Here is a 27,674-nt window from a genome sequence, read left to right as displayed (position 1 = left end):
GAGAGAGAGAGAGAGAGAGAAAGAGAACGAGAAAAAAGTGGGAGAGAGAGAGAAACAGAGAGAAAGAGAAAAAAGGGGGAGAGAGACAGAGAGAGAAAGAGAAAAAAGGGAGAGAGAGACAGAGAAAGAAAGAGAAAAAAGGGGGAGAGAGACAGAGAGAGAAAGAGAAAAAAGGGGGAGAGAGACAGAGAGAGAAAGAGAAAAAAGGGAGAGAGAGACAGAGAGAGAGAGAGAGAGACAGAGAGAAGAGAAAAAAAGGGGGAGAGAGGCAGAGAGAGAAAGAGAAAAAAGGGGGAGAGAGACAGAGAAAGAAAGAGAAAAAAGGGGGAGAGAGACAGAGAGAGAAAGAGAAAAAAGGGGGAGAGAGACAGAGAAAGAAAGAGAAAAAAGGGGGAGAGAGACAGAGAGAGAAAGAGAAAAAAGGGGGAGAGAGACAGAGAAAGAAAGAGAAAAAAGGGGGAGAGAGACAGAGAGAGAAAGAGAAAAAAGGGAGAGAGAGACAGAGAGAGAGAGAGAGACAGAGAGAAGAGAAAAAAAGGGGGAGAGAGGCAGAGAGAGAAAGAGAAAAAAGGGGGAGAGAGACAGAGAGAGAAAGAGAAAAAAGGGGGAAGAGAGAGAGAGAGAAAGAGAAAAAAGGGAGATAGAGAGAGAGAGAGAGACAGAGAGAAGAGAAAAAAGGGGGAGAGAGGCAGAGAGAGAAAGAGAAAAAAGGGGGAGAGAGGAAGAGAGAGACAGAGAGATAAAGAGAAAAAAGGGGGAGAGAGGCAGAGAGAGAAAGAGAAAAAAGGGGGAGAGAGGAAGAGAGAGACAGAGAGATAAAGAGAAAAAAGGGGGAGAGAGACAGAGAGAGACAGAGAGAAAGAGAAAAAAGGGAGAGAGACAGAAAGAGACAGAGAGAAAGAGAAAAAAAGGGAGTGAGAGAGAGACAGAGAAAGAGACAGAGAGAGAAAGAAAAAAGGGGGAGAGAGAGAGACAGAGAGAAAGAGGAAAAAAGGGAGAGCGAGAGAGACAGAGAAAAAGAGAAAAAAGGGAGAGAGACAGAGAGAGAAAGAGAAAGAGGGAGAAAAAATGGAGAGAGAACGAGGTGGGAGAGAGAAAAAAGGGAGAGAGAAAGAAAGAGAAAGAGAGAGAAAATGAATCCAGTCAGGACGAACCTTGGCCTGGACGGCGTAAGAGGCCAGCAGCACCGAAGCCTCTGGAGGACAGTAGACCTCCTCTTCCAGGATCTTCTTCTTGACCTACAGGAGTTCAAAAAACACAAAACAATACGTTAATAAATACGAATAGAGGATAGACACCAGAGGGAACACCAGACAGAACTAAACACTTTTAATTTACAAGAATAATAATAAGTGTATAGATTTTACAACAAGGCTAAAACCTTTATTCAAAAAAACCTGAATGTGAATGGACGTATCCACATCCAGACTTCTGCAAAATGCAAACTGCAGGCAATCATGTCTCATTTATCAGATACATAAATTATTACAGGTGTGCTCTGCTTATTAGACATCTATTTTTGCTACAAGAGGGTGTAAAAGTGCTTTAAGAGTCACTGTGTTTGGGTAGTGTACTTCCTGGTGAGAGATCGTTGCCTGAAATGCATTAGAAAGATATTTTATCCAGTTATATAGGTGTTTTTTCACTATATACAAAACCACCCACTACAAAACCCACAGCAAAGTCAGGGTAATATACTAGTGCATCTCAAAAATTAGAATATCATTGAAAAGTTACTTTATTATGGCTCACAGCCAATGAAAACCCAGAAATCAGTGTCTCAGAAAATTAGAATATTATATAAGACCAATTGGTACTTTTGGCAGTGTGGGCAGTGTGCAAAGTCCTGCTGGAAAATGAAATCCGCATCTGCATAAAAGTTGTCAGCAGAGGGAAGCATGAAGTGCTGAAAGATTTTCCAGGAAAACCATCACTGATTGGTGGAAACTTCACACCTAGACCTCAAGCAGTTCGGACTGTGTCTCTCTCCACTCTTCCTCCAGACTCTGCTCCCTTGATTTACAAATGAAATGTAAAATTTACTGATGATCAGTGATGGTTTGGAGAGACATGTCATCTGCTGGTGTTGATCCACTGTGTTTTATTATCAGTTATAAAGTCTTACAGTACTTCATGCTTCCCTATGCTCACTTTTTGAACTTTTTGGACATGCAGATTTCATTTTCCAGCAGGACTTGGCACACTGCCCACACTGACAAAAGACACTGATTTTTGGGTTTTTATTGGCTGTAAGCCATAATAATCATCATCAACTATCAAAGAAATAAACACTTAAAATAGATCATACATGTGTGTAATACATCTATATAATACATAATAGTTTCACATTTTAAACTTTTCAATGATATTCTACTTTTTTTTTTATTATAGATGCACTAGTATTGTATGATGGTCAGTGCTGCAGCGTAGCAGTGCAGCCAGCAAGCTTCAAGCTTTCATCTCAGTATACTCTTTTTTTTACTTAATTTTTTCTCACAGACATCCTTTACAGCAGAAACTGAATATTTCAGCATATTTCTTCAGAGTGGCCGGCATCTTGAGTTGCTGGAAGGCTGCTTATACAAATCCCAGCAGGGGTTTGGAACGAAAGCAGGTAAGCTGGGACAAACCGACTCTATATTCAGCTCCAGAACAAATACCGCTCGTTAAATCTCCACAATCTGCTCAGAGAGAATGAAGAAAGAAACGGAGGGGACTAATGAGTCGCTGCTGAACCGGTCCGTTCTGTTCAAATTTCACTTCGCTATGACGGGGAAAACAGGAGGTGCGGTAGTTCTGGTGTCAAACTAATCAAACTAATGAAAATAGTGCAAGAACCCAAACCGAGGACACGGCTGCGAGCCAAATTACACAGAGTCTGGGAAACGCTACCGCTCAGCCAAATGAGCAAGCTGTAGCTGAACACACTGGCACATGTGAGCATGCCCGCCGCCATGCCAGTCACCGTACCCATCGCCAGCTACTGTGCGTCGTATGTTATCGACTGCAGAATCTCCAGCTCAGGCAAACGGACATAAGGAACCAATTAGGGCTGAACCAGTTAAAATTAGTCCTCAACAAAAGTTTATAAAATTAATCCAATACAGCAAACTTCTGTTTTACCAACAGAAGTTTAAAAAACATAATACGTTAATAAATAAGACAAGGGGATAGAAACCAGAGGGAACACCAATCAGAGCTAAACACTTTAATTTACAAGAATAATAAGAAGTGTATAGATTTTACAACAAGGCTAAAACCTTTATTCAAAAAAACCTGAATGTGAATGGACGCATCCACATCCCAGACTTCTGCAAAACGCAAACTGCAGGCAATCATGACTACTTAATGATTACAGGTGTGCTCTGCTTATCTATTTTTGTCACAAGAAGGCGTAAAAGTGCTTCAAGAGTCACTATGTTTGGGTAGTGTACCTCCTGGTGAGAGATCGTTGCCTGCAATGCATTAGAAAGATATTTTGCTCAGTTATATAAGTGTCTTTTCACTATATGCAGAACCACCCACTACAAAAACCCACAGCAAAGTCATGGTAATATACTAGTGCATCTCAAAAAATTTGAATATCATTGAAAAGTTACTTTATTTCAGTAATTTAGTTCAAAATGTGAAGCTTATCTATATATATATATATATATATATATATATATATATATATATATATATATATATATATATATATATATATATATATATATAACTGACGATTGTCGATATATAGAGTTGTCTATTTCAAGCGTTTATTTCGCAACAACATTTTATAAAATAAATCCAATTCAGCGAGCTTCCCTTTTAAAAGCACGGTCATTCCAGAGAACACAGTTTCTTCAAGTTGCCAGGGATGCCAGTGCAACCAATATCAATACCAATCACCTAAAAGAACACTGCAGCCACCTAGAAAGCAATGTTTCTGCTGCTGTTTTCTGATTGGATAAAAACAAAAAAAAAGGACGGTAACATTATCTTTCACTCAGATCTTATGAATATGATAGTATTTGTTTTAGTCTAAAATATAATTCAAACAAAAGCAATATATCCCACTTTTTTTTTTTTTACAGTATCACAATATATTAAATTGTAACCCCTGAATCATCCAATAAAAAATAGTTATGACAATTCTTAAAATGGCATAAAATTAATTTAAAATGGATTTATTATTATTTCTGGAACAGCATATCATCCAAAAATAAAAACAGTTACTATGACAGGCATAGGGTTAAGATTATTATTATTTTTTTTTTTTTTTGCTGAATCATCACTTAAAGCACCTTTAAATAGCTTAATTTGCATTATTCGCCGTGGCGGCTTTCCCCTGAGCCTGGCTTTCCTAAAAAAAAAAAAAAGTCATTACCAAAGAGATGAAAAAGGAAAATCAAGTACTGGCTCGAGCACTGGTTTCAGTCCAAAAAGGCTCAGAGTCGACGGCAGGCTTCACAATCTGCTTTACAAAGCGAGCCAGCGCTCCGAGAGTGGGACACGGGGAAAGTAGGGTGGCCGGTCCTGATAAGAGCGGATCCAGGAGCAGGGCTTTATATAACAGCGAATCAGCAGCGAGCGAGCGGCTAAACGGCTGCCTGTAGATGAGCGCCGGGGCAGGGGTGAGGAGGAACACGCTCTCTATTGGAGAGCCTTTCTCCGAATTCATTAACATCCTTCTGGAATTCATTACCTCCTATTTCCCAACACATTACCATTCCGAACCCGGCGGGACCGCCGCGACCCCACAATTTAACGCTGCAGATAAGCCACTTAAACTTTCTTTAGACACGCCGCGTCTCGGAGCGCCGGGCTTTTAAAGAGGAGGGTGAAGGTTGTGGACCGGCATTGGCTTGTTGAATATGTGGCCAAAGAGCGTAACCAGCGTAACATGAGGTGATCAAGCAGCCCTGTTCAATTCACAGGGATTTACAGCCGCCAGTTACACCGATAAAGGGCTTCTGAACTGAATACACACTGGGGTCCTGAACCGTGAGGAACCTGGATGCTTTCCGGGCTTCAGGAAGGGTCGGCAGAAAAGGAAGGAAGGTAATTGATTATTGACTGGCACGGCTTGATCAATAGGAAAGCGGAGGCTTTCTCCAACAAACACTTTCTCTCTCTCTCTCCAGAGAGAAAGAAAGAAAGAAAGAAAGAGAAAGAGAAGGAGAACGAGTGTAACAGTGGGAGATATTCCCATACATGCATACAAACATACACACATAGACACACAGGCCCTGTGAGCAAAGTATTGATTCCTTGTGGTCAAAGACTCTAATGAACTGTAAGGAACTGTAGAACTGTAGAGAAAGCTCTGACTGACTTAGTTACCAAAAAGAAGCTAATGCTTTAAAAACTTAGTAAAATTACATAGCACTTTTACATTCAAAAAGCAGCTTTGGGATCATGTTGATGCTCCATAGACTGTACTAAAATAAGTATAAGGAATGAAGAGGTAGCAAAATCGGTCATGTAGGCCCGTCTCAAGCAGGTTTGTAACTGATTACAGGTGTGGTTTGATTAGACATGGACCTCACCACAAGTGATAGACATGCCTCTAATTTTCAAGGAACTGCAAACAAAGCTCTGAATAACTCACAATACAAAAAGAGACATAAATTATGTAGTAATTTTCTCCAAAAATAGATGCTCCACTGACTCTCCAATGGTCTGGGACACTGCTACTGCACTATGGAACTTTGGTGGAGCTGCAAAATACCCCTCAGGGTTCATACACTTTTTAACCAATACATTTCCATGATTTTTTCATGACTTTTTCCATGCCTGCAAGGCAAATTTTCATGACCACACGATTTTTTAAACATCAGTGCAGACATGGTCAATACAACCAAAAATCAACTAAAACTATAATTAAAATTGATTGTAGTAGGTCTAAAATGAATCAGGTAAAATGTGTGTCAGATCCTGAGAGCTCCATTGTGTAGTTAGGTCTAAATTACTCAATTAGCTGACGTATTTTGTTAGCTCTAAATAGATTTTCTCCGTCGATAAACTGAAACACAAAGATTTATAGACCAAATTTCCATGACTTTTCCAAAACTTTCTGGGTATTTTTATTTTTCCAAGACTTATCCAGGCCCACTGCCCAGATTATGCCAACGGCCTTAGATTAGATGTTCACTCTCCACTAATGATAAACATAAACATTTCTATGAACTTTAACTAGTTTTAAATAATTTGGTTTCCACTGCTGGTGTAGCTATTCACGAGATTCACAAGATGTCTGACCAAAGGAGGATGGGTACCCCCCTTATTAGCTACTAACTATTAGCCTTGACAGTACAATGTACATGTGAGTCTTGGTTTCTTCCAGTGTGAAGAAGTTTTTCCTTGCCTCTATTGCTCACTAGAAGTTCTTTATTGCATGTTCAGTGTTTTGTGGGACTGTCTGTGCTTCTACCACACTTCTGTAATACTGCTTTGCGACAACATCAGTATCAGTAAAATGCGCTACATAAATACATTTAGTTTAAATTTGATTTAGTGTAAGACTCATTGCCGAATCAAGTGATAGGTTGATGGGTCAAACAGGGTGACAACCCATATTGGAGACTATACAAATCTACTACTACTCGTCCCAATCTAACAGCACGTCCCCACAGAAGAAGTGTCAGTAACCTCAGTAATAATTACCTATGGGAGAAGCTTTTAGAGTGACACCAGTCTAATGCATCTGCAGGCCCTGAGGGACTCAGTGACACATAAGAAATACATCCATCCACCACTCCCTGCAGCTCTGAGAGCGCCTCTTGAAGGCAGCGCTGCCCTCAGAGGTGGTCATCAGCAGGGAGTTTCGGGGGGAAGACGAGGGGCTTATGCAGGTGTGAGAGGAGAGAGAGAAGAGCAGGAATTGTCAGATTGTGAAGTTAGTCTGAAAGCTTCTGAAAAGCCGGAGAGATTTCAGCTTCTGAGAACAGACAGCTGAAAGATCTGTGAGGAGAGATCAGATTAAAAACCTGAACCGGAGGACTGATGTCCTCTACAGAGCCTACATTCACCTACAGGTCCTTACATACTAAAAAACTACTCATTGCAAAGTAATAAGCCCCAATTTTACATTTATCTATCCAAAGAACAATATGGTGTGTCATATTGTGTTGTATGCAATAGTATCACTGAAATATCTGATAAAATGATAAGTAAAACTCTTGAAAATAGTGTTCTGTATTTGTTTTGCTGTTTACTCTATTTATTTTTAATATAGTTTGTTTGAAGTTTATGTGCATACACTAAATATGCTGAACTTTCATTTTGTGCTAGATTTCTGACATTACTTCATGTTATATTTTTATTGTTTCGTTACACTTATTATTTTATGATATATATATATATATATATATATATATATATATATATATACACATACATACATATATATATATATATATATATATATATATATATATATATATATATATATATATATATATATATATATATATATAAAATAAAACAAAATATTGTGATATCATTTTAAAGCCATATCGCTCACACCTACTGCATATCGTTGTTGTCCAATGAAAAACATGTATCTCCAAAACAGCAACTTTACAGGAGGATGGAAGTCAATGTAAGTCAATGTATAAAGAGTTTATTTCAGATCATTTTGGAGAATTTCTATTGGTCCATTAATCAAAAAATTTTGACACAGTGTAAAGGACAGTTTCTGTGTTCAAATTATGTAGCAAACCAAAAATCGACACAAACGGAGATACTTGTTTTTTTTAATAGGACAGCGACAATATGCTTACAAGGAAAAAATCTGTGGGATGGGATGTATGTGAGGTCTCCTGCATTGAAGGTGGATGTTGTTTCTTTATTTATGCCCACCGCTTGTCTGTTCGCATTGACGATTCTAGCCAGACACAGCCGGTCACCATCATTTTCACTTATTCACTGCGCTACTGTCCACTGTGGGTGGTAATGTCTTCTATGCCATATCCCCAGCTGGTAAATACAGTATGTGACACTATGATACAAAATGGAATGTCCTATCAATCTGGCACTGACGATTGTCGATTATTTAAATTTGTCGACTACAAGTTTCATTGTCGACTAATCGTTAATTCGTAACAGTGCTGCACTACACAAAGTGCTGGGGGCAAAAGCGTAGTGGGATATAAATGGGGGTAAATGGCTCACTCACAGGTTACACTCAACTGATTACATATTTACTCAGTACATATCAGTACTCTCTGTGTTTAAACAACATCTAGACAATTAAATTACTTTTTTTAAATCTCATGTTCAGCTGTTACTATTGGTTTCAGAGATTGAGGACATGGTAGGAATAATCGTTGACTAATCGACTAATTGATCCAGTCCAGCATTGATAGATACTGAGGTGTTTAAAAACTCCAGCAGCACTGCTGCAGTGACTACAAAGTGTCCTATATGCTCAGTTGATCAGAAACAAGTGTATAGAGTATTTTATACCATAAAAGACACTCAAAGAGCAAAAGCAAAACTGTAAGGACTGAATTGGCAGTGCTTGTGCTAAACAGTGTCTTTAAAACAAATCCCTGTAAACATCCACCTCAGTAACCTGGAATTACACAAGGTGAGCAATTTGGCAGATGCCTCTGACAACAGGAACTAGTGTCGTGTCCCACATTCCTGCACTGTGTGATGATCTGTCAGCTAAAACTGAGACTGTTCTCCCATCCAGAGCCAAACAAAGCTAACTGTGTGGAAATGTGCACTGACAGAACCGTGCTGTGTTTCAACAGCTGATGTCTGAGAACAACTCCAACAAACAAACTGTCACTTCTGCAAGCGTATCCAGAAAATCTGTGGATGAAGTATGTGGTGCACGCAGGCAGTGATTTAGTACCAGAGTGGTACTAAACGCATTAACTCTGCTGTTACTAGAAGTGTAAGTGACACAACCTGCAGGGCTCCAGACTAACTTCTTTCACAATCGTTCCAGAAACATCGCAAAACTTTCACCTGTCCCAATTTTTTGTGCAGCATTATTGCTGTTTTTATAAATGTTGTAACATATACCCGCTCCTCTCTCCAGGTTTTAAATACCATTTTGTGTATTTACATAAGCTTAAACAAAACTCTCACTTGGTCTAAAGTTGGACAAGAGGATAGTAAAGTAACAAGATTAGTACACTTCAATATTTTTAACCAGTTCATGTTAAATCAGTTCTGCAGTTACCAGCAAGTTTCCCTGGTAACTGGTCCCATTGGCACTTTTGAAGCTCCACAGTGGACTGACATGGCGATCCATTAAATACAAATATTTCCTTTTAGGGTCTTTTCCCACAAGCACAACATTGACACTCCTCTTCTCACAGCACTACCAACAAACAGACTGGCTTTATGTTAAAGGCGTGGTTTTATCCGTAAACAAGCAGTCTTCTCAAAAACTGCTTCTAACCAGTTTACCCTCCCAGAAGAGCCCCAAAACAGCTTTAACTTTGACCTGTATGATAATTTTATAGTCCCCAGGGACGATAGCTATTCACCTGAATATAATATGTGGACATGTGGATGTATAATGACTTTTTAACATTAATTTATAAGTTGTCTGACCAAAGGAGGATGGGTCCCCCCATTTAAAAATTAGCCTTGAAAGTACAAGGGACATGAGTCTTGATTCCTCCCAGCGTAAGGGAGTTTTTTTGTTTGTTTCGTTATTCACCTGCCTATAATAGACCTATGTGGATGTATAATGACTTTTTACCATTCATTTATAAGTTGTCTGACCAAAGGAGGATGGGTTCCCCCACTTTAAAAATTAGCCTTGATAGTACAAGGGACATGAGTCTTGATTCCTCCCAGCGTAAGGGAGTTTTTTTGTTTGTTTCGTTATTCACCTGCCTATAATAGACCTATGTGGATGTATAATGACTTTTTACCATTCATTTATAAGTTGTCTGACCAAAGGAGGATGGGTTCCCCCACTTTAAAAATTAGCCTTGATAGTACAATGGACATGAGTCTTGGTTCCTCCCAGCGTGAGTGAGTTTTTTTTTTTAGCTATTCTCCTGAATATAATAGACCTATGTGGATGTATAATGACTTTTTAACATTAATTTATAAGTTGACCAGTCAACCCCATACCATGATAAACCCTTAACCCTTGATATCTAGCTTATAAAAAGTATGGATGGTCAATTTCATGCAAAAAAAAAGACTGATTTATCTGACCACAACACACATTTCCACTGTGTGAAGGTCCATTCCAGATGCCTTCTGATGACATGGTTAACATAAGGTTTCAACCCCCTTTTGATTTGGGGTTGTTTTTAGTACTAAGTAATAGTAGCTGTACTGGAAGCATAGTAGTTGTAGTGTTGTAGTTGTAGTGTCTCTCGCTCACCTGCAGGAAGAAGAGGTGTTGGGTGATGTCCTGCACCAGCTCCTCCTCTATGTTTTCGGGATAAAATTTAGCCAGGAAATTCAAAATGATGGGCTCCTCTTTAGGCACATCCTGGTCCAGGACCTTAAAGAAAAAGAAAAAAAATCTCATTTTATCAAAAACATGTCAAATAGTAAAGAAAAGGACGGAGGGTCATCCTTAATGGACAGTCCTCAATATTGGGCTTAAGCGACAGTTTGTATATACTATAACTTAGGGTGCTTTCACCCATACCTTGTTTGGTCCAAACGTTCTCAGTTTGGTCTGTACCAAAAGCTGTCAGGAGCCATGGTTCTAGCCAAAGGACAATGGACTTACTGAATGATCAAGATGGTTCAGACTTGTGGGCCAATTATATATATATTATAAAGGAAGATGACGTAGGCTATCATTGCCATTTAAACAATAGAAGAAGAAAAAGTACTGGTGTTGTGCCAAAATATGATTTCCCCTTCTCAAGCCTTGAGTGTCACACAGCATTACAAATGCAACAGATTACACTTGTGATTCTGTATCTACTGTAACTGTAGATTAACACTTACGTATAAACAAAAACTCAAAGAGGGAGTCAAATCCTGGCAGGGAGACAGAATTTGGCACAACACCTGAAAAAGCTATTTGCTGATCTGACAGCAATCTACAAACTAACCAATCAGTGTTGAGTATAGGAAGGCTCTGCCCTCATATGTCAGTAACTAAACTGCAATGTAACACATAAACCTTGGTTTGTGCATATTTCAAAACCTAGCCCAATGGTTTATACAGTTCTTACCTTCTTGTCCATCTTGAGCCATGCGACAGTGTCCTTTACGCTGTACTGGAGGCCGAAGAACCAGGTTTCTCTGAGTCCGAGGGTTCTGCACACCAGCTCAAACAGGTCCTTTCCTTTCCATTTGGTCTGCAGAGCACAAACAGTAAGTACATTATTACACTCACCATCAAAATAATGTGCATCTAGGCCTGTCACAATACATTACATTATCGACTTATCGTTCAATAAACGGACATAACCTCAATCATTTAATAATCATGATAACATCCATTTTATTTGCACGTACATATATTGTGACTGTAGGTGTGACCCGGTAGTGCAGAGGCACAGAGAAACACAAACTTAAAGCAGCACTAGGTAGGATTTCCTTGATTTTTGATCTATTTCAATAAGTAAAATTACAGTTTGAAACTCACTGCAGCGCTGCATTGAGGTGTAATAGGAGGAATAGCGGTGCTCTCGTGTCTGTGCCGGAGCTCCTCTGAGCTCAAACCAGACTCTGTAAGTTTTCCGAGGCAGCCGCGACAAACGCTCGCGGGAACTGCGACCTGCTTTCCGCCCTTTAGTTCTAACAATTCTACAAGGACTACTGGTTCATTCTTTACAAACTAAAGGCCCTGTCCCACTGCGATTGCGTCTAAATATCCACTAAAGCATGTCCAAATTTATCAGAAAACACTGCGTCCACCGAGTGAACGCGCTGCATCCAAAATATAGACGCACCGCGTCCAAATGGAAGCGGTGCGTCCAAATTACGTCCATATTCCGTCTAAATTGAAGTTGGACGCCGACTTCCAAATTCCTATGTCGACTTCCACTCTTTGGACGTCGACTTCCACTCTCTTCAATCTCCATCTCCTCAGGAGCTGGTTCCTCGGGGGCTGGAGCTGGTTCCTCGGGGGCTGGAGCTTGTTCCTCGGAAAATCGCTTGGCGGCGGCAGTCTTAGCGGAACCCTTCCTCTTGGCTGGCATCTTGGAAAGTGTGGAAAAGCGATGGACGCCAGAAAAATATTTTTATGGACGTCGACGTCCATCTGTACGTGCCGTCCAAACATCCACTAAAATACGTCCGTACTGCGTCTAAATATCCACTAAATTACGTCCATATTAGTCGCCGTCTATTCCGAAAATTTTGGGAGGTACCAAAACCACTTTTGCGTCTAAAGTGGACGGCAACGTCTAAACTACGTCCACTTGGACGGTGCCGTCCAAATATCCACTAAACTACGTCCAGATTGCGTCTAAATATCCACTAAACATCCACTAAACTGCGTCCACTGAAATTTGGACGTACTTTAGTGGATATTTAGACGTAATCGCAGTGGGACAGGGCCTTAACATACAGACACTCTGGCAGAAGCTGGAAAGAGGCCGAATATGCCTGAAACATTTATTACACTCTACAACTGTAGGGGGAGCCCACGAGCACAAAATTTCAATCCTACCTAGTGGAGCTTTAAACAATCATAGTAACGGCAACTTTAGTGTCTTTTAGGTTCGCGTTGCCTCAGCCTTCCTCTTACCATCAGCGTATCTCTCGAGTGAAGACTGAGGCAAAATCTTTATGCTGGTCCAATGCGGGCCAGCTGGGACAGACCGGGGCTGCACGTCATGGTGTTGGGTGGACCCACAGTTCCACTGCCTCCTCACTTCACAATGTGTATATATATAAAAATATGTTTTAGGCCCATGCACAGGAATGGAAAGTTTATTGTCTTTAAGAGAATGTAATTCCTTTGTTGTGATATTATGTTATCATTATATTAGTGCCATTAAAGGGGGAGGGGAATTTAGAACCGCTACACTTTTTTCACATACCACCACACTGTTGTTCTTTACAATATGAGTAATTATAGCCCTTTTAAATATATTGCACATTAAACTGGATGTATTTGTTGACTGAAGAACCAAAGGAATTGCAATAAACTGATAAACAGATGCTTAAATGCTATAATGTCTATAATGGCTTCAATAATAACATAGAAATAAATGATGAAACGTAAATTGATATTAAACTTGTCTCTGAACTTGAGCAATAAAGCTTTTGAAAAATATCATAGGCAAGCTCTTTGGACAACAGCAGCATGTGGATGAGCATCATCCTGCTGGACGATTGAGGAGTGATGCAATACATCTAATCTCAAACCTCAAAATTGATTATTGCATGAAAGTTATGTTTTTTTGGCACATTTTGCATTCGTAAATTGTATTTTTTTTATACTTACCTATGAAAAATCACTGTTTTACTATGGCTACACTAACTACAGATGGGTCTGTTTCTCTGAAAGTCTATAGTACAGTATATAAACCCAGCCTGTTTCTCAGCGCTAAGCCTAAATCTACAGCCGAGTTTGATCCAGCCTTAAAAATTCAGCTTCACTGGCAAGAGACGCCGACCAGCCGCCTCAGAAGTTCCACAACAAACACCACCTCCAGGGAAGCAGTAGAGCCCAATTACATTCAGAAAGCAGATGTACTTTAACTACAAACACGGAGCTGCAGGCCATATGGCTGCAGAAGCAAACCGTCTGCAGATTCCTGAGTGGAAAGGTTTAATGTGAGGCTCACAAACAAACAGCGTCAGCAGAAGCGCTCTTCACTACGCTACTCAACATCAACAGCGCCTTCATTACAGATACAGTTCAGTCCGATTGCGTGATTCAGGCTTGTATTCAGCTGCATGCTCGCACATAATCTTAAAAAATATATATAAATCCCCCCATAGGAATAAATGGGCCGCAAAATTTATGCACACTAATTTTATAGCATATTCATAATTAGATTGCAGCTCAAAGGGCTTCACAGCATACATACAGTAATCAATAAGAAATTAAATACTCAGTAATAAATACAGCAATAAAATATATAAACATATAAAATGACAAAATACTATAAACGTACCATGAAAACAAACTAAAAGCATTAAAATACAAAACAAATAAACAACTAAAATTGACAACACCTGAAAAACCACTTGAGAAACCATCGCGACTGTCTAGCTACCAATAGCAACACTATGGAACCTATCTGGCAACACCAAACCAACTACCTGAAATACCACAGAAACCACCTGGGATGTTACAGCAACCATTTAGAACACCCCAGCAACACAACACCATAGCATACACTTATTAGCAACACCACAGTAGCAGTCAGTGATGCCACAGCAACATAAGAAATACCTAGCAACACCATAAAAAAAAAAAACATTTTAATATACATAATAATATAGCAACAAACTGACAAGATAATACCAACCATCTGTGATAACATAGCAACCACTGATCAACACCATAGCAAACAGGGGTACCATATCAACCTCCCAGAAACTGCTTAGCAACATTATAGCAACCACAGAGCAACCACCATTCAAGCACAGAGCAACCACAGAGCAACCACAGCATTCAATTAGCAATACCATATTGGTCATCAGTGAATCCTCAGCAACCTATTAAAAACCTAGCAATAACATTACAACCACCTTGCAATACCATATTGACCACCAAACAATACTACAGCAATAACCCATCAAGATCATACAAACCACCTGTGATACTACGGCAACCATTGATCAGCATCATAGCAAACATGGATACCACAGTAACCACCCAGCAGGCCATAGGTGATACGTCAGCAATCTACGAAATACCTAGCAACACCATTACAACCACCTTGCAAAACCATACTGACCCCCTAGCAATATTACAGCAACATCCTTGCATGACTATACCAAACACCTGTGATACCACAGCAACCATTGATCAACATCATAGCAAACATGGATACCATAGGAACCACCCAGCAACTGTTTGCAAGATTATAGCAACTAAAGACCCAACTAACCACCTGCAACAACATTCAATTAGCAATACCATATTGGTCATCGGTGATACCTCAGCAACCTACGAAATACCTAGTAACACCATTACAACCACCTTGCAAAACCATACTGACCCCCCAGCAATATTATAGCAACATCCATGACCATACCAACTGCCTGCTGTGATACCGTAGCAACAACTAATCAACACCACATGAAACAATTATCAACACAATGAAAACCACCCAGAATTAAGATTAAGCCGAATCACAGTTTTCAGACTTTCTCGGCTTACTAGAAGAAGTCCTTCAGGAAGGGCAGAGCTGAGAAAGCTCCAGTCTCTGAGGCATGAAATTGATACAAATCAGGAACTAATTCCTGAACAGAAGATAAATAAAGTACTCCTGAGACTCACAACTGAATAATAACCAGCCCGGCACCACCGCTTCTGCAAATACACCACCCGGACTAAACCCAGCCGCAGAGTCTGACTCATCATTAAGATGGTTAGACACAGTGTGATCTACACGGCTGCTGCAGGCTGGAGCTGCTACGCTTTATCAGGTTAGCATGCTAATAAACACCAATCCACCCAATCTGCTGAACCGAGGACTGCACGGGCACAAGAGCGAAGAAGTGCAAGAGCAAAAGTGAAAAAAGAGCAAGAGCAAAAAAGTGTAAGAAGAAAAGCAATAGCACAAGTGAGAGTCCAAGGGTGCAACATCATGAGAAAGCAAAAGTATGGGCGTTCACAAGCCAGAACGTGTGAGAGTGCAGGAATCTGCTGAACTGAGCACGATGATGTCTAGTTTTCAAGAATGCAAGAGTGATGGTGCAAGAGTGGAAGCGCAAGAGCAAAAGTGTAAGAGCACAGAAGCAAAAGTGCAAGAGCGCAGGAGCAAAAATGCGAGAGGGCAGGAGCAAAAGCGTAAGAGTGCAGGAGCAAATGTTAAAGAGTGAAAGATGTAGGAGTCTGTGCAACAGTGAAAGTGCAAGAGCAGAAGAATGGCAATAAAACTGTGAAAGCAAAGATGCGAGAGCACAAGAGCAACTGCCAAAGGGAGAGAGTGCAGTAAGGTAAAATACCACCAAGAGCAAAAGTGAGAAAGCACAAGAGCAAAAGTGCCAGTGTGAGACGTGTGAGAGTGTAGGAGGGAAAGCGTGAGTGCAATAGCAAAATTGTGAGAGTGCAAATGTGCAAAAGTGAAAGAACGCAAGAGTGCACAAGTGCAAGTGCAAAACAAGTGTGAGAGTGCAGGAGCAAAACATAGAGCGCACAAGAGCAGAAGTGCCAGAGCAAGAGCATGAGAGCGCAAAAGCAAAATGTGTGAGTGCAAATGCACAAAGGTGAAAGAGCAAAAGAGCATGAGAGCGCAAGCACAAAAGCAAAAATGTGAGAGAGCCACAGCAAAAAGTGTGAAAGCGAAACAGGAGAGAGCTAAAGGGAGAGAGCGCAAGAGTATGGATGTTTAAGAGCAAAAGTGAGAGTACAAGAGGGAAAAGTGCAAGAGTAAAAGTAAAATCTTAATCTTTAGTGCGCGAGAGCTAAAGTGGAATATAGGGCTGGCCCGAATAGCGTTTTTTGAGCTCCGGATATTCGGCACTGATTCGAAGCGAATATTCGAATATTCGTTTTTAAACAAAGAGGTAAAAAAAAATAAATAAAAAAAAGCAAATCACGGCCCCTTTAATCCACTGAAAAATGTTCAATTTGCTCTGACCGACGAGACATATTCACCCCGGATTTTTGGTGTTTTTATCCCGGATTTTTGTGTTTTCACTAGAGGTGTGCCAAAAAATCGATTCACATAAGAATCTTGATTCTCATTTACTACGATTCAGAATCGATTTAAAATGTCCCAAAATCGATTCTGAGGGGCGGGTTTTAGACTGATTTTGGGCTGGGTATTTTTGTTGGACCTGGCAACCCTGGGGATAGCGCTTGTCCTTTCAAACGGAGATCTTCCAGACACACACAGAGCGTAGGTGTTTGAGAATCACCGGTAAGATGGCAGAACAAGCACTATATTACATTAGATTAACGTGTAGTTTCAATGTTTTATGGCAGAATGCTTCATAACAAGCATAAAAAAGATCGCTAGTAGTTAGTTTCAGTAACTGTTAGCTAGCTAACTAGCTAACTTTCCAGTTCCACCTTAAATAACGCTACAGGTGGCAGCGGGCTGCAGCATTTAAGGCGGAACGGAAAAATACAATAAGCTAATCAGAGCTAATTTCAGCTCCTCATCACAGAGGAATTAAGGAATGGACCATATGAATTAATTTCTCCACCTCCTGCCCCCTTTCTGAAGAAATACAACGACCTTAAATTAACTAGTTAATCAGCAGCTGCTCCTGAACTTTAGCGCTCCAATGCTATCATCACATCAGCCCAGCAGCGTCACCTACACACCACCGCTAGTAGCCTGGTAATAAAGCAGTGTTATTTATTATTTATTTATTGTTCATTAACGTCATTGTGATATCCCAGTGATTCCTCTGTCACTGAGGACCCATATTCCTGCACATTTTATTGTTTTTGTAACACATTACCTGCTCCAGGACCAGTGTATATTATGGAGGGTTTTTTTTCAATAAGATTCATAAGCCAGAAGCAGAAATTTTTATAATTCAAATCGTTTTGAATCAAAAATCGATTTTGAATCGAATCGTGGCCCCCAAAATCGGAATCGAATCGAATCGTGAGATAGTAAACGATTCCCACCCCTAGTTTTCACCCCATATTTTTTCTGTGTTTTTAGCCCAGATTTCTTTGTGTTTTCATCCCGGAATTTCTGCTGCCCCACACGGCTTATCCGCTGCGTAAGCAGGCTAGGAGGCTGCTGCTGCACGGTTTCTCCGCTGCGCAAGCCAGCCCAGTAAATTGCTGTTTGTGTTTTCACACTTAGGCTATTTGCTTAAAAAAACAAACAAAAAAAACGTTTGTTCAGGAAGTATTTTATATTCTTAAACATTGTTGATTATATTAGAGGACAGTCATTGTAAACTGTACTTGGTCTATTTCGGTTAAAGGATTGTGCAGGGCATATTACTGATTTTGTATTTTTGCACTTGGGCTATAAGCTCAATATTAAATATTTCGTTTGCTTAGAAATTATTTTATATTTTTAAACCATTTTAAATTATATTAGATAAGAGGAAATTCGTTCAGACATCATTTTTGTAGGCCAGGCTTTTGTAACCGATTTAGCCCCTACTGTTGCCACATTACCCCTTACGTTTTATTATATAAATCAGTTTCGAAGAGCCTGCATTTTTTTTATCATGTATAATAGAGGTCTGCGCGAGACTGATTTTTAAACCCACTCTTCCACGCTCCCGCGTTTCTGTCTCGTTACTGCTCCGCAAAAAAAATGCTTCTTTTAATCCCGCGCCCGCCCGCCACATACACATTTCTGCCGCTCCCGCCCCACGTTCCTAATATAAATTAAATAAACTACATTTAATGCTTCAAATTTACTTATATATTTATTAAAACAGCAGCGCTGAATAGTGCGGTCCCGTTCCTTACCCCAGTCCAAACACCATCGGTGTGTGCGTGTGTGTGTCGGTCCATCCTGCGCGTTGAGAGTTTTCTTTAGGTTTTTTTTTTTTACAATTATTACAGTTTTCTTAATTATTTATTAATTTGCTCCCGCATCGTCTGGATTAAACTCCCGCTCCAGCCAATAACAGTTCAGTTCTGTCCCGCGCGCAAGATATTCTGACGGGACCCGCGAGAACAGAAGTGGTTAGAGTGAGGTGGAACTCTGGAAAGGAGAAAAAAAACGAATATCCAAATACCAAAATTAAAAACCGAATACCTACTCAACGAACGAATATCCGAATACCCGAATATTCGGGTCCAGCCCTAGTGGAATAATAATCTTATCTGTGAAAACTCCTGAGTCTGACTCATCATTACGATGGTTAAACACAGTGTGATCTAAACGGCTGCTGCAGGCTGGAGCTGCTACGTGTTAGCGTGTTAGCATGCTAATGAACGCTAATCCCCTCCTCAATCTGCTGAAGTGAGTTAATGTAAGGATGGACAGGCGTCTGGTTTGCAGATCTGCAGACTGGGGGAGGGCTGGAAGCTCGGAGGCTGTACTGGGTGTACTGGGATCTCATCAGCACTGAAACTTCCTCAGAACTACAGAGACAGGTGCTGCTCAAAACACGCCTTCATCCAGACTCATGTTTATTCATGAAGACACCCGACAACATGCCGTCCAGAGTCCGGCCAATTAACCACACTGATACATCCCTACAGGCTTCAGCAGCCTGCCTTCAAGGACAAACTGAGAGAGAGTGAGAGTGAGAGAGAGAGAGAGAGAGAGAGAGAGAGAGAGAGAGAGAGAGAGAGAGAGAGAGAGAGAGAGAAAAAGAGAGAGAGAGAATGCATTATATTGAGAATGAGAATTAAGAATAAGATAGTTGGAGAGACAGAGAGAATGAGTGAGCAAATAAGTTATTGAGTGTGAAAGAGCACGTGCGATTGTGAAAGTAAGTAAGACAGCAACAGTGAGAAAAAAATTCAAAAAGCATGAGCAAGAGTGTGAGAGCACAAGAGCATGAGAGTGCAAGAACAAGTGAAAGCACTGGAGCGATTGTGTAAGAGTGCAAGAGCAAAAGTAGAATAGCACAATAGCAAAAGTGTGAAAGTGTAGGAGCAATAGTGTGAGAGCGCAAAAGCAAAGGTGTGAGAGCACAGGAGCACATGTGCAAGTGTGCAAAAGTGCCAAGCTAGAGCATAAGAGCGCTGAAGTGTGAGAGTGCAAGTATGCCAAAATTAAGGAGCACAAGAGTGCAAGCGCAAATGCAAAAGTGTGAGAGCACGGGAGAGCACGTGAGAGCATGGGAGCAAAAGTGTGTGAGTGCAAGTGTGCAAAAGTAAAAGAGCACAACAGCACAAGAACAAGAGTGCAACAGTGCACAATGGTTCGAGAGTGCAGGAGCTAAAGTGAAAGAGTGCAAAAACTAATTTAAGGAAAGCAAAAGCACAAGAGTGCTAAAAGAAAAAGTGTGAGAGCCCAGGAGTGCAAGAGCAAAAAAGCGAGAGTACAGGAGCAATAGGTAAAACACAAGAGAGGGAGGTCACAAGAGCAAAATAGCATGAGACTCCAAAAGTGAGAGGGCAAAATGTGAGAGCAAAAGTAGGAAGGCAAGAGCGTGAGAAAGACAGAAGCGGGTGGGGAAGAGCCTGTGTTTATGCTTTAGGTATTAAATGCTTTTATACAGAATTCAGGTTTTCGTGATTATGGGTATAAATTTATATATTTAATATCATTTGAGGAGAATAAGGGAAATGTAATATAATGTAAATGTAATGTAAAAGCTGCAGGTCCTCAGAGGAACTCCATTCACTCAGCTGTATGAAGTTGCCTCCAGGTTATGATGGAAGGAGATTCGGTTATTGCAGCTCATGAAAGTTAACAGTGCCCCCGTTTACCCAATCAAATCCCAGCTGCAGAACCAGAACCAACAATAAGATTCACCTCAGAGTTTCCCCACTTCTGCTCCTTCAAATCTCATACAAGAGGAAGCACACAGAAGCAAAAGAGAGAGAGCGCAAGCGCAAAAGACAGATCAAATAAGGACGAGAGTGCAAGAACATGAGAGTGGTAAGAAAAAAAAAGTGAGATAAGTGCAAGAGCGCAAAAGTGAGATCACAAGAGCAAAAGAGAGAGAGCACATGAGCACAAGAGTGAGAGAGCAGGAGCAAAAAAGACAGAGAGAGCACATAAGTACGAGAGTGGTAAGAACAAAATTGTGAGACTGCATATGTGTGAGAGTGCAAGAGTGTGAGAATGCAAGAGCAAAAGAGATAGGGCAAAGGAGTGCGAGATTGCATAAGTGTAAGAGTGCAAGTGTGAGAGCTAAAAAACAAGACCAAGAGTTTGAAGGCACAAAAGCGAGAGAGCAAAATGTGAGAGAGCAAAAGCAAGAGCTTTTACACACTTTCGTCTCGCACTTTTTCTCACTCTCACAATCTGGCATTTGCTCTTGCTCTCTCACACTTTTATTCTTTTTTTTTTTTTACTATTTTACATTCAAAAGTTTATTATTAAAGATTTCAGTGATTAGAAGTAGGAAAAATGTGAAAAAAAATCAATTAAAGAAAATTGTGGGATTGATCAGTTTTGTTTTTCAATTAATGGCATCAAAACAAACAAGCAAAAAACTAACAAACAAATAAATAAATAACCCCTCATAATAAATAAATAAATAAATAAACAAATAAGCCCTTTTTTTATTATTTCTCTCTATGATTTTTTTTTTCAGACGTGTGTTTTAGTAAGAAGTCTTAAGGTTTAAAGCATGGTTTACTGTAATCTCTGGCAGGTCTGAGGACAGGGGCAGAGCTACTGGTGGATAAAGAACCCAATTAATCTTCAGCTGTACTCCGCTCTCGCGCAGCAGTGCTCACCCTCACCTTAATTAAAATCACATTACGCAGCTCCAGCCGTCACTGCGTCTCTAAACAAACACTTCCTGCGAGGCTAAAGCTCGACTTTAGAGAAAAACGGCGAGACAGAAGCGGAGACAGACGGCTGCCCGGAACAACGGCGTATCATTAGTTTTTAGGCTGCTCTGAGGGCAGGGGTTCCACGCTCGATGTGATAATCTTAATGATGAGCCCGCGGCGTCTTAGTTGAGCAGACGCTCCATCATTCCACAGCGTAAGAGCTCGAACACGGCCCCGAGTCTCACACACAGCGTGGAGGAAATATGGGTTATGGATGAGTATGCCTGGATTTGATGACTGCAATGATATTCTCACTAGTACCCAAAGTGAGGATCAACATCACAAAACACCACAACATCGAGAGAAAGAGAGAGAGAGAGAGAGAGAGAGAGGGAGAGGGAGAGAGGGAGAGGGAGAGGGAGAGAGAGAGAGAAAAAGAGAAGCGGGTAAAAGAAAGGAGGATGATAGTGGTGTTACTTCTGAAGACATGCTGCCACCAAGTGGATGTTCAAAAGAGAACGCCTATCTAAAATGTGAGAGCAGATAAACATATATATAAGATATATATATATACACGTATAAGATATACCATATCATATCGTATGCAATGATAAAATGTAATTTTTATATTTATACGTATATATATATATATATATATATATATATATATATATATATATATATGATATGGTACACTTCTAACAGAGAGAAGAAGAAAAAAAAAAAGAATTTTATCAGATTTGTAACAGAAGTCAATGATACAAAATGCCATGATACTTATAATGCACTCCAAATATCTGCATATATCCAGCATTAAAGTAAAATACATAATACTGGACAGATCTAATCTGTCTCTAGCACATAAATAATGGGAAACGAGAACAGTTTTTTTTTTTCTTTTGCTTAGAACAGCAAAAAAGTAGTATCCTGATGGGGTGGAATTAGGGGTGGGTGATATGGCACGATATTTCTGGGTATAATATTGTCCACGATATTTAAAAATGTTGGCGATATTATTGTGTACACCACAATTTATCACAGCCCTAGGTCCCATGACACAGTTAGCTACAGGTAAAGTGACATCTGGAACACTGTTCTAATGGCAGCGGTCAACAGTTAGCATCTCCATATAAGGCTAGGAGCCTTTTTAATGGAAACGAACACAGAAATGAAACTTGGATATAGATTTAGAGTAGCCAGTGTTCAGCTTGTACAGCAGTATAGAGCAATATAACTGTCCTAAAACAAGACCACAATATTGCATGGTGCTTTCGTGATAACGATGCTCTTGAGTGCTTTTAAGTGACCCTTACAGTGCAAAAAATACAGTAATAATTTTCTGTACTTATGGCTACTGCGCTTGCACAGATCTCCATATCAGTCACAGTGTAAGCAGCAAACTGGTTGGCTCTTCTGATTAAAAGGTGGGATTTTACCTGTAATCAGATATAAATGATGGATATGAACTCCTCCTTTCTGTATTTTAGTCAGCAACAACATCTTATGGTTTCAGTTTGTTGTAACAGTACGTAATGATGAAGGCATGCAGTGTATGTGATGCTATTTAGCATTAGCCTCCATTGGCAGAAACCTCTTTGCGAATAATTATGTGGGCAAACATGTTCTGGCTGCCAAACGACATTCCTTTAAAAAAATAAATTCCTTTGATCTGTGTCGAGGAAACGGTCCAGGCTTGTTGCGAAAACAGTAAGACAGTATCATCATCCATATCCTGCATACCTCTCTTTTTTTTGCTCATTTCATTAGCGGTTCAGCAACAAATGTGTCATATTTTTAAAGAGATAAATAAGAGCGAGACACAGCAACAATAAACTGCTGGACGGGCAGGTGGACGGACAGACATACGGATGTGAGGGTCGTAAGGAAACAGACAGCACTGACCACTCTGCCAGGCAGTCCATGCCAACTTTCTCCACCATCTGTTTCCCACTAATTCAAAAGAAAAATCACTATGCTAGTCATGGTCCACACACTTCCTGTCTACTGTAAAGAGAATTGAGAAGCCAGTAGAGCCTCATTGCACCCTACTATTCACTACATGAGGTCCCATTAGGGGTGGGGGATTTGGGCCTAAAATAATATCATGATATTTCATGGTTTTGATATTTTCGTGATGCGACTTTTGCCGATATGCCAAAACACTGAATTGCAAAAAAAATAAATAAATATATATATATATATATATATATATATATATATATATATATATATATATATATATATATATATATATATATATATATACACTACTGAAACAAAATGAAAATTACATTTTATTACTGCATACAATATGATACGGCATTCTATTAGATATAGTAGATATATTTAAAAAATATTTAAAAAAATGTTGGCGATATTATTGCGTACGATACGTTGGCATGTGCCATAGACGCTAATGACTGCTAAACTACCCTGTGGGATATGTGTGGCGGTACATCTCATATATACACACACACACAGAGTGATCTATTTTATTTATGTTTATTTCTTTTATTGTTGATGATTATGGTTTACAGCCAATGAAAACCAGAAAAAGCAGTGTTTTTTATAAATGTAAAATATTAGATAAGACCAATCGGTACTTTTAGCAGTGTGGGCAGTGTGCCAAATCCTGCTGAAAAATGAAATCAACTTTTTAATGAAATGTTGTTTTTTGAGATGTACCTGTATGTGGATGTGGATCGTGGATTTCTGCCAGAGTTGATGTTTGCAAGGACAATTCAAGCCAGACACCGACAGTCACGATCACTTCCACTTATCCACTGTACTGTCTACTATGGGTGGTCATTAGACCTACTATGACATATTCCTGGTACAATGTGACACTGTGAATCAAGGAATGTTCAAATGTTTGCACTGTGTGACCTTCACAGTGTGATTTATTTTACTAAGTAAATTACATATAAAATATACAGTTCTGAGACAACATAATAGACCACTTAAAAATGATGAGTTTCTTTGATTTTTACCAAATTGAAAACCTCTGGAATATAATCAAGAGGAAGATGGATGATCACAAGCCATCAAACCAAACTGAACTGCTTGATATTTTTGTATCAGGAGTAAAGCAGCATAAAGTTATACAAAAGCAGTGTGTGAGACTGGTGGAGGAGAACATGATGCCAAGATGCATGAAAACCAGGATGAGATAAAAAAAAAAGGTTTTTCCACCAAATATTGATTTCTGAACTCTTAAAACTTAAAAACTATGAATATGAACTTGTTTTCTTTGCATTATTTGAGGTCTGAAAGCTCTGCATTTTTTTTATTTCAGCCATTTCTCATTTTCTGCTAATTTATGCTTTAATAACAATATCTTTATTTAGAATTTGGGAGAAATGTTGTCTGTAGTTTATAGAATAAAACAACAATGTTCATTTCACTCAAACATAAACCTATAAATAGCAAAATCAGAGAAACTAATTCAGAAACTGAAGTGATCTCTTATTTTTTCCAGAGCTATATTAATCCAAATAAAAAAATATATATTTTTATTATCTATTAAGAGTGTACAGCAGATTAATCACTAAACTGGACTGGCAATGCTAACAGAATTTCCGCACTGGGTTACTCGCTGATAGTGGATAACAAGGTCAATGGAGAGGTCCACGTGGTTTATCAGTTATCAGTACAACAAAATTCATTCATTCATTCATTCATTCATTCATTCATTCATTCATTCATTCATTCATTCATTCATTCATTCAGCACCAGTTAAACCCTTACCTCACAGCTGAACTCCAGGTCTGCATCCACTGTGACGATCTTCACATTAAAGTTCCTGGCTTGTCTCCTTCTCAGGGAATTCAGGCCCATTTTGGATGCGAGTGTACTCGCCATTTTATAAAAAAAAAAAATCAGGTTCTTTTGCCTCGTCCAATAAGACTCAAGGTGCTATCTGAATAAATGTGGTTAGGGCACCACAGTGTTAAGTGTAGTGTGATTGACCTGGAGGACAAAAACAGCATTTTAGTCAGTGTTATTCACTGATATACAGACTTACACCTGTTGAAATAAGGGAACATCCTAAAGTTACATATGATTGTTCGAATCCCTGACATGCAGCTTGCTATCGACTGCCAGAGCCCTGAGAGAGCACAACTAGCCTTGCTTTCTCTCTGGGTGGGTAGATGGCACTCTTTACCTTCATCACTCTTAGGGTAAGGTGGATCAGCACATGGCCTCTGTGAGCCAATATAACTGATATTTTTGTGCATCCCTACTCAAAATCTACCTAAAACATCATGATTTGGATTCAATGAAATAGTATCTCAAAATAATGAATAAGTATCTCAAAATAATGAATTAGTATCTCAAAATAATGAATTAGTATCCCAAAATAATCACAGTATCTCAAAATAATGAATTAGTATCTGAAAATAATTAAACAGTATATTAAAATAATGAATTCGTATATCAGAATAATGACTTATTATCTCAAAATAATTAATTAGTATATCAGAATAATGACTTAGTATCTGAAAATAATTAATTAGTATATCAAAAAGGTGACTTAGTATCTCAAAATAATGACTTAGCATGACAAAATAATTACTTACTATCTCAAAATAATGAATTAGTATCTCAAAATAATGAAATAGTATCTCAAAACAATGACTTAGTATCTAAAAATAATTAAACAGTATATTAAAATAATGAATTAGTATCTCAAAACAATGAGATAGTACCTCAAAATAATGAATTAGTATATCAAAAAACGACTTAGTATCTCAAAATAATGAAATAGTATATCAAAATAATGAATTACTATCTCAAAATAATGAATTAGTATCCCAAAATAATTAAATAGTATATTAAAATAATGAACTAGTATCTCAGAATAACTAATTAGTATATCAAAATATTGAGATAGAAGTTTACTTTTTTAAATAAATTAAATTAATAAGTTTTTTTAAATTAATATAGGTGACAGAAATTGGTTTCCATAGAATATAACCATTATTTTGAACTAATAAAACATTAAATCCTACAAAGCGAATAATATTAAAAGTTAAATAGAGTTTAGCAAGGCAGTAAACCTAGCTAACTTAGCTAAACTTAAAGTCCACTATAACAGCTAAATATGTAAATATCCGCAACTGCTGCAGTTGATATTAGGTAGTAGCAGGTTGTGATAGTGTGATATAAATGGAAATAAGTCGCAGTTTTTTATTTTTGTTAGTTTAAACAGTAAAACTATACTCCTCCTCCTCCAGCTCTGCTGTTGCTGCTGTAAACACTTGTTGTTAGCCTGTTAGCTTAGCATAGCTAACTAACCCAAACTCAGCTAAAACAGTGATAAAACAGTACCTACCACACACACAGACCCCATACCCGCTCAGATCGAGAACAATCCGAATAAAGACACCCGGAGTAAAGCCCAGCTCCCCGGTTCTGCTTAATAATCCGGTTTTAACTGCCGCACTTTTCCCATTAAACACATTAACCCGGATCCTTCCTCTTACTGATACTGTAGCAGCAGCGAACGATTCGACTCTAAGAACCGACTCTGTGAACTGAACAAACAATGAGAGTCGGCCCCTGATTGGGACCGATTTGTTTGCTGTTAAAGCAAACACGTGATTGCTCAAGTAATTTTTTATTATTGTTCACAAAATATACTAACGTATACATTTATTTTATTGTTGATGATTATGGCTTACAGCCAATAAAAAAATATATATAAAAAATCAGTGTCTCAGAAAATTAGAATATTATATAAGACCAAGTGGTACTTTTGGCAGTGTGGGCAGTGTGACAAGTCCTGCTGGAAAATGAAATCCGCATCTTCATAAAAGTTGTCAACAGCAGAGGGAAGCATGAAGTGCTGTAAGATTTTGTGGGAAAACAAAACTGCACTTACTTTAGACTTGATAATAAAACACAGTCGATCAACACCAGCAGATGACATGTCTCTCCAAACCCTCACTGATCATCAGTAAATTTTACATTTCATTTGTAAATTTATGGAGCAGAGTCTGGAGGAAGAGTGTAGTGACACACAGTCCAAACTGCTCGAGGTCTAGGTGTGAAGTTTCCACCAACCAGTGATGGTTTGGAGAGACATGTCATCAAAAAAAGAAAGAAAAAAAATAATTTATATATATATATATATATATATATATATATATATATATATATATATACTTCTTTAACTGTATGGAAAAGCAAAAAAATGGAAAAGACTGATGGAACGAGTGTCGTT

The 27,674-nt window shown here is 39.0% G+C and overlaps 1 protein-coding gene across 4 annotated transcripts in view; it reads right to left on the bottom strand.

The window, feature by feature from the left end:
• nf2a (NF2, moesin-ezrin-radixin like (MERLIN) tumor suppressor a) overlaps window positions 1-26,990 on the bottom strand; it is an 83,204-nt gene extending 56,214 nt beyond the window's left edge. For 3 of the 4 annotated variants that reach the window (XM_022668415.2, XM_022668418.2, XM_022668419.2), the window contains exons 1-5: window positions 26,784-26,990; window positions 25,196-25,417; window positions 11,160-11,285; window positions 10,349-10,471; window positions 1,155-1,238 (exon numbers count right to left, since the gene is read on the bottom strand). In XM_022668415.2, coding sequence (XP_022524136.1) covers window positions 1,155-1,238; window positions 10,349-10,471; window positions 11,160-11,285; window positions 25,196-25,309 — 447 coding nt within the window. In that variant the 5' untranslated portion in view covers window positions 25,310-25,417; window positions 26,784-26,990. The remainder of the gene's footprint in view (window positions 1-1,154; window positions 1,239-10,348; window positions 10,472-11,159; window positions 11,286-25,195; window positions 25,418-26,783) is intronic. The other variant, XM_022668416.2, reaches the window with a different exon arrangement.
• Between the last annotated feature and the right edge of the window lie 684 nt (window positions 26,991-27,674).

Source organism: Astyanax mexicanus, chromosome 22 (assembly GCF_023375975.1).
Source record: "Astyanax mexicanus isolate ESR-SI-001 chromosome 22, AstMex3_surface, whole genome shotgun sequence".
NCBI classification, from domain to species: Eukaryota; Metazoa; Chordata; class Actinopteri; order Characiformes; family Acestrorhamphidae; genus Astyanax; species Astyanax mexicanus.
Note: the sequence above shows the minus strand (reverse complement) of the source record. Positions and strands in the feature narration are given on the sequence as shown.